This window comes from Hemitrygon akajei, chromosome 10 (genome assembly GCF_048418815.1).
Source record: "Hemitrygon akajei chromosome 10, sHemAka1.3, whole genome shotgun sequence".
In the NCBI taxonomy this organism is placed as follows: domain Eukaryota; kingdom Metazoa; phylum Chordata; class Chondrichthyes; order Myliobatiformes; family Dasyatidae; genus Hemitrygon; species Hemitrygon akajei.
The window spans coordinates 141534812-141549073 of NC_133133.1; the positions used below are offsets into that span (position 1 = coordinate 141534812).

At 40.0% G+C, this 14262-nt stretch overlaps 1 protein-coding gene across 3 annotated transcripts in view; it reads left to right on the forward strand.

The window, feature by feature from the left end:
- Positions 1–2945: 2945 nt before the first annotated feature.
- scube1 (signal peptide, CUB domain, EGF-like 1) overlaps positions 2946–14262 on the forward strand; it is a 260941-nt gene continuing 249624 nt past the window's right edge. For 2 of the 3 annotated variants that reach the window (XM_073059144.1, XM_073059146.1), the window contains exons 1-2: positions 2946–3157; positions 6736–6858. In XM_073059144.1, the coding sequence (XP_072915245.1) occupies positions 3070–3157; positions 6736–6858 (211 nt within the window). In that variant the 5' untranslated portion in view covers positions 2946–3069. The remainder of the gene's footprint in view (positions 3158–6735; positions 6859–14262) is intronic. The other variant, XM_073059145.1, reaches the window with a different exon arrangement.

Here is a 14262-nt window from a genome sequence, read left to right on the forward strand (position 1 = left end):
GTTGGACGGTGAAAGGTATAGCGGAAGCAAAAGATGTTTTGTGTATATGGATGCAATTATAGCAGCAGAAGTTTTGTCTCTGTATACGACACGCTCCAAGGGAAACCTGAAAGACTTGTTAAAATAAACGGAGCTGGCGGCTCCTTCTGATCTCCGCCAGGGCTTGAACTGAAACAAATGTTCTGATGCAATTTTCCATTTCATGAGAATAAACAGACTGGAGGTCCACCTGCATGTGGAAACCGCCTCAGTTAAATGGATAATGGTCCTTTAATTACAAAGAGCAAGGCAATATTTACATTTGCGATTTCACTTTCTAATGAACTCGTTAATTGGCCAAGAGAACAACTGCATTCAGCACGAGATAGCAGGAACACTTTCAACTTTAAAAACCAAGTTCCGTAGACACACAACTCCCTTCTAAACTGTCAATTAGTATAGTCTCAATCATTTAAAAAAACAGTTAGAGACTTATTAGTAATTGTTTTTATTTATTTTTTTCCCTAGGCAGTTGAACCATTTGTTTTTGACTTCCTCCGTAACCCTCCCCATCGCCCATCCCCACCCCATCACCCCGCCAATACCCTCTGTTCAAAGAAGCTCTTCAAACTTGGTTTACAATCCAATATACTCCGGAGATTCTGGAGAACTGCTGTATCCTCATTTCCGCATCTTAAGTCTTGCTTCCGCTTCGCCCCCCCCTCCCCCAACGCGTCAGCCACAGAATTTATTTTTCTTATTCGCAAACTTCCCCAACATCATCCAAAACTTAGGTGTACTCTCACACAAAGGTGCACACGGAACTCCACTGAAAATTATGCGACTATCAAAACTGTCATTAGATTACTTGTTCTGTTCCACTTTAGACCAGATTTGTATAATTTCCACCAGTTCTAAACGACCCATATGCGGCTTCCGCCACGAATTCGATATCCTTACTGGTAATTCCAATTCGTCCTGGCCACTGTCTCACGAGGAATTTAATTATGCACTTGCAACCTCAGCAAATTACTGCCCCCTTTAGAACTTGTCAACATAAAAGGCCACTTGACTTCATCTGTATCGACGCCGTCCATCTAAATACCTCAGACCGGATAACTGCCATCTTACATTATTCACCCTGTAACCTTAATCTCCACCCAGCCCCAGATCTCCCCCCCCCCCGCCATATTCCTAGTCTTCAATCTTTTGTGTCCCACGTTAGGTTCTTGGCCCGCCTATGTATCCAAATTAAAATTCCTATGTTTCCAGAAGCCACTTACGCCCAACCTTTTCACCCCCAGCAAACGTCTGTCCTGGCCCCGTGTAATGCATCTTTTCACCCCGCATTTGGTCATTATGACTGTCACCCCGGAGCTTCTGAAAATCTACTTTCCAAACTCGCAACTGTTTGGCCACGCTTTCTAATATAGGGTTTGTTGTTTTCTGCATACGGTTGTCGGATTCATTTCTGAAAAATATGAAAGTACTTTTCCAATTAAAGACCATCGAAGAATGCCCAGGATGTGCAGCGCAAAGCCTCAATCTAAACCTCACTCCGTAGAATTTGTGACAGCGTGGTTGTAACGTGAAACGGGATATTCATCATCAATGTTGACGGCTTGAGACCTGTGTAATTTTTGTAACATTAAATAGCCTCAATGATATTGGCCACTTCTTTTTCCAATTATAAACGTTTGCCTAATCATGCCGATTTAACGATGCGTTTATATTTCACGAATTCTTTGTTCAAAACGTGCGATTTTATCAATCAGATTGTCAGAATATCCAAAAGTTAAAGACCTGAGCCCACAACAAATTATATCCACGCAGTACACACAAAATTAATGTCTTTAACTTGGGACTATACACATCGATCTAATTGTTACCTCGGGGGAAATTAGTAGTTTTCCTCTTTCCTGCATGTTTTATGCGAGTCCCCCTTCCCCCACCCTCTCCCTCGCAGCTCGGGGAATTCAATGCAGCAGATATGTCAGTAACTTTGATTATACCTTTCCATCTCTTATTATTGATCTGCTTTCAGAAGCTTTAATTGATTCAAGTTATTGGATACTTAACTCCAGACCATCACTGGATTATTGATGAAGGTGGCATTGGAAATGACTGGCACCGACCGCTGAGTAAAACGCTAAACATGTCTAGTATGGCACGGTAAACATATGTATTATGTTTGTTTCAAGGTAAACCATATTCCTTTGTTCTGACTTCTGGGACAAAAATCACACGACTTCTCCTTTGGTTGTCAAGGAGATCGGAGATGGACACTGACACTTGTCGACTCCAATTGGTACAATTCTGGAAATTTTTCAGCAACGGATCGTAAAATCCCAGCAATCGCCAACATTATGGGGAAGATGAGTCAAGGGAGATCTTACACATACCAGCTGGTAGAATAGGGACAAGTGTCACCTGAACAGCCCAGCTTCGAAGCACTAAGACACTGCAGCCGTACAAAGAGATATTTGCAATGACCACTACTCCGCAGGATACCCAGGCAAGCGAGATCGCTGCGGTTTTGCTCTGACGGGATGAGAGTGGTGCAAAACTCTCCCTTCAGAGCAGATCTCGCGCCTTTGCAAGTGCGCTCCAGCCGCCAGGAAAGGCATCAGCCCTCCTCCTTGCTCCAAGGCGCGACCGCAACCAGCTCAGCGTGCAGAAACAAAGCTCGCACTTTCGCAGCCGCGCGTCCGGACCTTTACCTCCGGGCGCGCGCAGACGGGGCGGAAGGGGGTGGAGCCGGCTGTCATCAGCGGGAAGGCCGAACCTTGCGCGTGCCGAGTAGACCGCGTTCCAGTGACGCTTTCACCGCCGCCCGCGCGCTCTGCCTGCGCGCGCTGCGGACTCCGCTCTCACCGCCACCGCCGCCACCCCACGTTCAGCGCGTTCGCGCAGGATTCGCAGCGACACCATTGGCCAGGCGTGTACCCGCCTGGAGCGCGGCGGGAATGTCCAGATCGCGCCCGCGCCGCTGCCCTGACGTTCTCGCATGAAAATGAGGCTGTCAGCTCGTCAATTTCTCAGTCCAAACGCGTCTTATCAAAGAAACACCAAGGATCGAATCATATCATTATGGGGACTGTTTGTTTTTCATGGCACTTTTGTTTGTTTTTCGTCCTGTTAAATACTTGTCGGTCCTTGGGAACTAGTGGGCTTGTAGGTAAGAGTTCCGAAATTTGAACATTCTCTCTGTTACCTTTTGTTTTGCAAATTGTGAAAGAGGGAATTTATGTTTATTTTTTGTGAGGGTGAGTGAGTGTTTGTCAGTTGTAAAAATATATAATGTTGCCAACCAGCCAATGGCAGGAATCTTTTTACACCGCTGGATTTTGGGTCACTTCAACAGATTTCAGTTGTGTCAATGTTAAATTTGTTCAATGTCAATTTGAACAGTTAATGTTCAAATCTGCTGCTAATCCTTATTTGCAAGAAAATATTTGCAACTTTCAGAAGTCATTAACACTCCATCAGCGCGATACTTTATTGCTAGTCAAGAAACAGAATACAGTACCTGGGGGAAACGGAACAAAGGAGTAAGCATTTTTCTTCCAGTTCTTTTAATTGTGGCCGTTTTGTATTTTGATGCTAATGCGGGACTGCTTTCAACTTTTAAAAGATCCAGCATTAGTTAATGGTTCTTCCCCTTCTACTTCGCATTCTGAGTTTCTTTTTTGATAGCAGGCATTCACAGAGCTTTAATAAAGTTTCTGATGTTTGCTAAATGTTTAACTTTTGCATAGTGAAATTATTCAGAGAGGTCGAATGGAAAGGCTATCCTGAAATGTTACTTTTGGTAGAACACGACTGACGCGTATTCGAGGAGGTTATAAAGAAGTTGTTTGGTATTTCTGTGTTTGTTGTTTACAATATATCGTGTATATGGAAAAAAATTGCAGTTTAGTTAAAGAGTTAAAACCGGCATTAAATTGTGGGGTATTTTGCATGTTTGTATCCTGGCAAATATCCCCTGAAGAGAAGGGGATATTTTACTTATTGGTTAACACACACAGGAGTGACCCCCTCCAGTCCTAATGAAAAGCCCCCCTTTGGACTCATTTGCAGTTTAATTCCGAGGGCGTCGGCGGTACCAAGGAACCCAGCTGTCAAGTCCGGGGAAATCGTACAAGAGCAGTACTTGATAATGAGTCAAAATATGACAAGGCACTTTTTCTTTTCTGCTTCACTGCAAACGGCTGCTTCGGATTGCCGAGTTCATTTAACTGAAACTCAGTTTAGACTTGACTGAGCCGGCAGATTCAATCGATTCTTTAAAAAAAACCGTGGTTTCCGTAAAGGGGGAGGGGGCGGATAACTGTCTATGAATAAATAAGGTCGTCCTCATTCAAGACTCCCGTAACGTTTAAATGCTCATTAAATTGTCATTATTGTCACGACCATTGCAATCTTAAATTCAGCATCAATAAACCCTTCGCACAGGCTATCTTGTTCCACTGCTACAGACACAGTAATAAACAATTTAAGTAGTTTATGGCTACATTTGTAATGCCTGCCGGCTTTTCCATTTACCCTCGAAGGACACATACTTACCAAGGGTCCCCAGCGCAGATGGATAATGAAACTGCGAATAAATCGATTACCAGTCAAAATCTAGCAACTGCAGCCGCTGTATTGACAGTAATCCATCAATCAATAGCGCTGGATACCTGAAGGCGGCTGCTATAATGATAGGACACGTCTCGGCAGATTGGCAATTCAAATCAGACTGCAAAATCACTACCCTTTATTTATTATTTTAATTAACTTGCAAAAGCGAATCGCCAGTTTCCAAAGAAAACGCTTGCAAAGTTGTCTACTGCATGATTTTCTTTGAGTGGAAAATCAAATCCAGGCGTAAAAGAAAACAATAGCCTTGTAAGTTTTGTATTTAACGCAAAATCAGCCATACGTCTGGCCTTTACCGTTACAGTTGTGCAAACTAGAACTTAGAACCAATGTTAACCGAGTAAATTCTATTGTTTTTTTTGTTTAACAGCGCCGCTGGTGTATGCACATAATCACGCGAATTTAAAAAAACAATTTTGCAAATATCTTTGCCCTAGGGGTCGCAACGTTTTGATTCGGTTCAGATAAAGACGGTATATGATGAACGTCCTATGTTATGCAGGCAATGGAAGTTTGAGTTCACTTGTTTTAAACGATAGAAGAAACAAAATACTGGCCCTGGCAACCATAAGGCAAAGTTAAACAAAATAATCATAATTTAACGCAACATTGCCTCTTAATTACCCGAACTTCCTTATGAAGTTCAACATCCAGTCTGCTAAGAGGGTAGTTTTAGTGAAAGACTGGTGTATTTTTTACTTTTGAAAATGCTCTCCCGGCGTCCTCCCGAGACGGGGACATTTATATTTAAAAGGAATCGCTCTGTAGTTCGGCACGTTTGTTGTTCTTGCCCCGCCAGTGTTTGGCTTTCAGCAACCGTAAAATAACATTGCACTGTCACACTGATTACTCACAAGCTGCACATTTGTTCCGCCCGTTCGTTTGCAATATTGGCCCCATGGGAATGCCACTCGACTCGAGAGGGCGAAACAGTCCTTTGACGCACTGGCGTTATCAACTACTTTTCCAATAGCCTCACGTCATCTACTGGACTTGTGCAAATCCTAACACATCGCACCTTGTTAGAAATAAATAGAAAATAACAATGGGATTCGGGAATATAAAGACCTATGTCAAATCCTTGGCATATGGACGCGCTTGCTGGATAACCGTTATCTTAGTTGCATTAATATAGCTGTTTTCTTTAGATGTCACGGACGCTTTAGACCGGTTAAAGTTTAGGTTCCAGTTCCAGTCTCGATCTACAGTGGCACGAGTGTCTCGGATCTGTGTGGCCCCGTTTGAAATACATGCATTTTGGGTAATTTGGTACCAAGCATCACAGAAAGCAAGTTTAGTTCTGTGTGAATTGCACGAATCTATTTGTTTATTGACATTCTTCAGTACAGGAGCGTAATGGAGAACGGAATGATTGTACTCCAGGTCCGATACAGCTTTAAAAAAACACAGTAAGCATAAAGAACATTATAAAAAACACAATGTAAATATAAAAACATATACTGATTGTATGTACATAAAATGACTCTAAGTGAGGTATGTGTAGTGATGGTAGGGGCAAAGTGACAGGAGGATGAAGATCCACTCTATTGTACAAAGTGGAAATCTGTAGTAGATATGTGATCAGGGAAATGATGTTTAAAATTTAGCTGAGGATTTGATTTGTATAACAATAAAGTATATAAACACGTAGGCTAGAATTTTTTTTAATCACATTTTAAACTGATTCTTTTCAGGTAAGTGGGGGCCAGCTAGAAATACCCAGGTAAATTACTTGAGAGGGGGGATTGGCAAGACCAGTTTTGCTCTGAATGTTGAATTTGTGTATCAGCTTTAGTCAAACTCTGAGATTGAAATTGGCTTAGTTATGAAACAGCAAAAGCAAGCTGTTTTAAAACCCTGCAGGAACTTGCAGCTTCCAGCATTCAGGATATAGTGGAGTTCTGTAGAAAGATGGATGAAAGGCAAGGCAAGAGTTTGTAGTGGGCGTCCCCAACAGTCAGATGCCAAGGACAGACAAGTTCCGTTTTATGCTATCATTTTACTGCTGTATCTTGTACATGAAAATAGTGGCTTTTGATAAATTATGTTCATGCCATGTTTCAATGGATGATTATTTGGGCCCTGATACTTAAAATGTTTCTCATTTGGATCTAGATTTAGATGAGTGTGCTGTAGGAACAGATGACTGTCATATCGACGCAATCTGCCAAAATACGCCCAAATCCTACAAATGCATCTGCAAACCTGGCTATAAAGGAGATGGAAAACAATGTGAAGGTAAATTCATGGCTAATATCTGCTAATTTACTTAATTTCAAAAGAACAAATTCTATGGTGATTTTACAAACAAATCATCTAACCTGTAAGGATATGGTAAGAATCTTACTTTTCCTCCCATGTGCACAAATGTAAGAATCATGGAATGATTTGGAAATGATTCCAATGTTGATATTAATTGGAATTTTTTAAAAATTGCTTTCACTGTATGGCATGGTGAGTGTCAAAAGCAATTTCTCCAACTTGCAACTGCCTGCCTCCACCCAACTCAGAAATCCTCTTAACCGCCTCTGCATGAAAAGCAGCCTCCCCCCCCCCCCCCCACTCCACCTGAACACCCAACTGTTTGGGAAGATAAAGAGACGATGCCTGAGTGAACATTTGAGGATCTCAACTTACTGCATTTTTGGAATTTGCCTTGGTTAGTAAATTGCACTTATGAATGTCTGGGAGTAGGTTACTCAGTGATTGGCCTCTTTAGAAATGGTGTGGACATGATAAAACAAAATCTTTTATAATGTCACTTTCTCCCTAGTCCTGATGAAGGGTCTTGGCCCTAAATGTTGACTGTTTATTCCTTTTCATTGATGCTGCCTGACCTGTTGAGTTCCACCAGGATTTTATTTATGTTACTTCGGATTTCCACCATCTACAGAATGTCTTGCATTTAATCACATTCTTCCCTTTGTCTGAAAACAGCATCTTTTAAAATCTTGATTCTTGATAGCTACATATAATAAAAACATGGTTCTGGAACTTTTTGTTCTGTCTGCATTAGCTCCTAAATTTCAGCTTTTTAGTACTCTCCACGTCAGAGAGTTTTCGTGGAGGTACTTCATTGTATGGTGACGGAGAACTGAAATAAATGTGAGATATATTGCCAGATACTTCTCCAGGAAGAATGAGACAAAGTTTTGCAAAATTTGGAATGGCAAATTTACAGTGAGGGGGTCATGTGGTTTTCCTTTATCTGTTTCTGAATCGTCCATAGAAAGCAAATGTTTACAAAATGTCTTCCCTCTTTTGATGTGTTTGACAGATGGATTGTAGAAGTAGACCATCTAAGCAATTCTATTGGATGTCAAAGGGGAGATGTATAGCGATGGCTGCAGAGAATAGGAGGAGGTGGCATAAAATGCAATTGTAACAGAGGATATAATTTGCCAATTTGAGAACAGTTTATGGTTGTGGAAAAGGTGGAAAGTTACTGTAGTTGGAGTGATGGGGTCTGTGATGGGGACTGTGATAAAGAATCTGTCAGACAGCATATCCACTAGTTGGAGACAAGAAAAGATATACACAAAGTGGCCAATTTATTTGATACCTTCTGTATATCAGTATTCTGCTGCTATAGCCTATTCACTTCAAGGTTTGATGCTTTGTGCATTCAGAGATTCTCTTCTGCACATCACTTTTGTAATATGTGGTTATTTGAATTACTGAAAAACACAAGAGAGTCTGCAGATGCAGAAATACACAGCAACATGCTGGAGGAATTCAGTAGATCTCGCAGCATCTGTGGAAATGAATAAACAGATGATATTTCAGGCCGAGATCCTTCTTCAAGACTCCTTCTCCCTTAAATTCTCCAAAGGATATTTGAATTACTGTTGCCTTCCTATCAGCTTGAACCAGTCTCGCTGTTCTCCTCTGACTGCTCTCATTAACAAGATGTTTTCATCCACAGAACTGCAACTCACTGGATTACTTTTTTGTTGTTTATCACACCATTTTCTGTAAACTCTCTAGAGGCTGTCATGCATGAAAATGCCAAGAGATCAGCAGTTTCTGAGATACTCAAACAACCCTGCCTGGCACCAACAATCATTCCACAGTCAAAGTCACTTAGATCAGGTTTATTTCCCATTCTGATCTGATGAACAACTAAACCTCTTGACCATTTCTGCATGTTTTTATGCATTGATTAGATTGGCTACTGTATGATTGGCTGATTAGATATTTGCATTAATGAGAAGGTGGCCATTGAATGTAGATGGAATGATAACTTGTATCAGTGGAGGGATTCTGAATGATTTACATTCTTGAAAGAGTTTGTATTCAAGGAAAATGAACAAATACCAATATCAACTGGCTTTTTAACGGGCAAGGTGTAGAGACTACGTGAGCACCTAACAAGTCTTTAGCAACAGGAAGTGAATTAACCAAGGATGCCTCCTGCTTTGAGAGAATACTCATATTGGATATCCTTCAAGGATTTAATTTTTCATGCATGCATGGATTTTTTTCAGCAGCCCAACTTCTAACTGACCAGGAAAGCAACTTTTGGAGCATATACAAATAGTTTAAAAGTAAGTTTAAATGGTAGAATTTAAATGTCTTTTCTCCAAATATTAGTCCCACAGAGGGAAAGTATATTAATTGAGAGCTGGATAATATAGCATCCCAATAGTTTCTGTGGATGGAAGTGTTGGTGTGGTGAATTTTCTCACCCATCAAAAAGAAAGTCAACAAGCATATACCTAAGCCATTGGCTGGGAATTTTCTCAGTCCTGGTCATCTGAGTATTGGTGACTGGTAGAAGACCATAGATACCAGCCTTCAGGATGGTGGATGTTCTTGGCTGTATTGTGGTCTGGGAAATGGTGTGAAAATGTACTCCAAAAATTCCATGGTTTGGAAATCGTTGCCTATGAACTTATTATCTATGTGCTTCTTTTCTGCTCCAGTTACATTTTATGATCTATCAGCAAAACTGGAAACCCATTTTATATGGTGATGACTTGTATTCAACAATTTCATTTTGTACTTAATTCAATATAGCTTGCCATTTGCGTCTTTTAGGAAAGGAAAACTGAATTGTAAACACCTGTCCCATTACTGTAATAATAATTAATTAAGCATTAAAAGAATCCAAAATATTCTGTTAAGGAAAATGAAACCCTCATAAAATATTATTTCTGCAAATCAATTTTAACATGGAAAATAAATGTAAACGGAATTCTCATTCTGTGCCCCACTGAGAAATCTAGAAATTGGCTGCATAATTTTCTGCATGTGTTATGGATTGGCTAATTGCCCAACAGACCCAATTAAAGCATTAATATAATGAAAGGTGATCAGGTAGATACAGAGGTACAGTATTTTCAATTGTCTAAAGTCCAGACTTCGGAGATTGTAATAAGCTTGCCACTAATTAATCTAATAAAGAATTCTGGAAAAGAATTCACTCAGAGATAAGAATTTAGAGCTCAAAACCACAAGGTACATATAAGGCAAATAGTACATTTAAGGGAAGGCAATCCATGCACAAGAGGGAGAAAAGAATTAGAGAATAATAAGAGTAAAATGAACAGACAGGGCATAAATATCACTGTCGATCTTTGTACCATTATATTTAAAAGAAAAAATGGCTCTTGTGCTGTCAGGGCAAAGCATCCTATGATGTGGTAGAGATGAAATGTTGCACTATATTTAACACTCACAGTCCCAGTCCTTTTAATTATTCATGTAAAAATAATCTGAAAGGAAGAAGAACGCAATCATTGTCATCGTCAATTGTCCTTTGGGTAAGTAAAGCCTTCAATTTCCTCCTGCTTCGAAGGTGATTCAAGGTGAAAGGTACAAAGGAAGAAATTGCACCTCTTAGAACCCTGTGGATATAAGTTTGCTCTTCACTTAATAAGGTATGGAGAAGACTCTAGTCTGTGCTAGATAAAATCACAAAAGCATGTTTTAGCATTACAGAAGAAATATTGTAATATGAACAGATCTCTGATTTAATGCAACAACTAGAAGCCACAATCTTTCATGATTTGTCATTTTAATCTGCTTATCTGTAGAAGGTAGCAAACACCCAAGGAGATGTTGATCTTGAATTGTAAGAATTTGCCAATTCTGAAAGGCCTCTGATAGCCCTTCTGGTGAAGGGGCTCTATTTGCACAAAGGCTTGCATTAAACAGATTGAAATACTGAAGTGGTCCTAACATCTCAGCTGGGTGAACCATTGAATCTGTCTACATATTGGATGGAAAATACAGTTAAAATGGTTGAAGTTTTCATAGGTGATCAGCATTTGCTCCTCATGACATTAAATTTATGGGTATTAGTCCCATTCAATGTATTAAATTCTAAGCAAAATTTTATCGTGCATACTTTAAGTGATGTGTTTGTGTTATATATTGTTCTGTCATTTCTGTCTCATTATAACTAGATATAAATCATCCCAGTATATAAAATGGGTCCTTGGCATTGCAAATGGCTGACAAAAAAAGATGTTAAGAACACACCTTTTAATGAAAGGAGACATAAAGTAATTGAATTGGATGTTGTTACTAACAAATCTGTTTTCAACCCTTTGCACAATTTGCATAATCTGTTAATGGACTTCGTGTATTCTTGTTTCTATATTTGAAGAATTCAATTTAAACATTGTCACTAATGTCATCTCTATATTTTTAATTTAGTGGAACCATTACATTTGAATACACATGGAACATTTGATGATTAGGGTGGAAGTAAATTTATTATCAAAGTATATATATGTCACCATATACAACCCTGAGATTCCTTTGCTTGCAGGGAATCACAGTAAATAAAAGGAAAAAAATAGAATCATAGAAAGACCACACCCAGCAGGGCAGATGACAACCAATGTGCAAAAAAAGCCCCCAACAAACTGACAAATACAAAAAGAAAGAGAAAGAAAAGAAATAATCTATAAAAGAGCAATAAGTATCGAGAACATGAGATGAAGAGTTCTTGAAAGTGAGTCCAGTTCAGTGGGAACAGTTCGGTGATGAGGCAAATGAAGTTATCCCCTTTGCTCCAAGAGCCTGATGGTTGAGGGGAATCAACTGTTCCTGAACCTGGTCTTGAGGCTCCTTACCACCTTCCTCTTGGCAGCAGTAACAAGAGAGCATGCACTGTATGGTGGACACTCTTGACAATGGATGCTGCTTTCCTGCAACATTGCTCTGTATAGATGAGCTCACTGGCGGGGAGGGCTTTGCCTGTGATGGACTGGGCTGTATACACGACTTTTTGGAGACTTTTCTATACAAGAGCATTGATGCTTCCATATCAGGCACTGATGCAGCCACTTGGTATACCCTCCACCAGATACCTATAGTGGTGCTGGAAAATTTGTGAACCTGGTGGTATTTTCTGTATTTCTGTGTAAGTGTGACCAGGTCTTCATGTAAGTCCTAAAACTAGATAGATAACCCAATTAAATAAATAATACAAAAAGATTATACTCGTTCATTTATTGATTGAGAAAAATGATCCAATATTACATGTATTTGTTGGAAAACGTATGTAAACCTCTGGGGTAATGTCTTATACAAAAGCTATTTGGAGTCAGGTTTTCCAATCAGTGACATGACATTGGAGGTGTGGGTTGTAGAGGTGCCCTGCATTATAAAAAAAGGCACACAAATTCAGGTTACTGACAGAGCCTGCTCTTCTCAAGAAAGATCTGTGTACAATGTGCACAATGCCTCGATCAAAACAACTTTCAGAGGACCTTAGAAGAAGAATTGTAGAGATGCATCAAGCTGGAAAAGGCTACAAAAGCATTTCTGAAGACCTGAGTGTTCATCAGTTCAAAGTAAGAGAAATTGTCTACAAATGGAGAAAACTCAGTACTGTTGCTGCTCTCGCTAGGAGTGGGCATCCTGCAAAGATCACAGCAAGAGCACAACCTGCAATGCTGAAAGAAGTGAAAAAGACCTGCAGAAGTTTCTAGAACTTGCTGAAGTCTCTGTTCAGGTGTCCACTATAAGAAAAGTACTGAACAAGAATGGTTTTCTTGGAAGGACACCATAGAGGAACCACTGTTTTCCTAAAAAAAACATTGCCACATGTCTCAAGTTTGCAGAAGACCACTTGGATGTTCTATAACACTTCTGGGGCAATGTTCTGTGGACAGAGGAGACAAAAGTTGAATTTTTTGGCAGAAATGCACATTGCTATGTTTGGAGAAAAAAGGGCACTGCACATCAACCCAAAAACCTCATCCCATCTGTGAAGCATGGTGGAAGGAGCATCACAGTTTGCAGCTGTTTTGCTGCCTCGGGGCTTGGACAGCTTACAATCATTGAGGGAACAATGAATTCAAAATTGTATCAATCCATTTTCCAGGAGAATGTCAGGATAGCAAGTTGGGTAATGTAACGAGAGAATGATCTGAAAGACAAGAGTAAGTAAACAACAGAATGGTTTAAAAAAATGAAACTTTGTGTTCTGGAATGGCCGAGTTAAAGTCCTGACCGTAATCCTATAGAAACCTGGAAGGACCTGAAGCATGCAGTTCCTGCAAGGAAGCCCACCAACATCCCAGAGTTAAAGCAGTTTTGTAAGGAGGAATGACCTAAAATTTCTCCAAGCCGATATACAGGATTGATGAATGGTTCCTGGAAACATTTGGTTGAAGTTATTGCTGTACAAGGTGGTTGCACCAGTTACTGAAAGTGAAGGTTCACATACTTTTTCCAACAAAAACATGTAATATTGGATCATTTTTCTCAATAAATAAATGAACAAGTATAATTTTTTTGTGTTATTTATTTAATTGGGTCCTCTATCGAGTTTTAGGGCTTAATTGAAGATCTGATCACATTTTAAGTCATATTTATGCAGAAATAGAGAAAAATTTACAGGGTTCACAAACTTACTAGCACCATTATATAATAGTTTGTCAAAGTTTTAGATGATATACCAGATCTTCCCAAACTTCTATGAAAGTAGAGGCACTGCCATGCTTTTTTCATAATGACACCTATGTGCTGGACCCAGGACAGATACTCTGAAATGATATCACAGAGGAATTTAAAGTTGCTGACCCTCTCCACCTTGAATCCTCTGATGAGGACTGGCTCATGGACCTCTGGTATCCTCCTCCTGAACTCAATAATCATCGCCTTGGTCTTGCTGACATTGAGTGAGAGGTTTTTGTTGTGGTACTGCTGAGCCATATTTCCCTCCTATATGCTGATTCATCACCACCCTTGATTTAGCCAATGATAGTGGTGTCATTGGCAAATTTAAATATGGCATTGGGGCTGCGCTTGGCCTTACAATCATAAGTACAAGGCAAGTAAACCAGGTGGCTAAGCACACATCATTATGCTGCACTTGTGCTGAGGGAGATCTGGAGATGTAGTTAACTGCTCATCCTTCAGTTGCAGAGTTCAGCATGGAAGTTGGTAGGAAAGCAGGCTGAGAATTAACAATCATACCTGAGAGAAAGTTGTTTAAATTATCACAACAATTGTTGTGGGGAGGTCATGCAGCCATTTTGTATCTGGTGCCAAGGCCTTTATGGCAGCAGGCTGAATGTGCATTTGAAGAAATTTTTGTGTTCACTTTAATCATTGTTCCCACTTGCTTCAAAAAGGCAACAATTATACCAATCCCTAAGAAGAAGAATGTGAGCTGCCTAA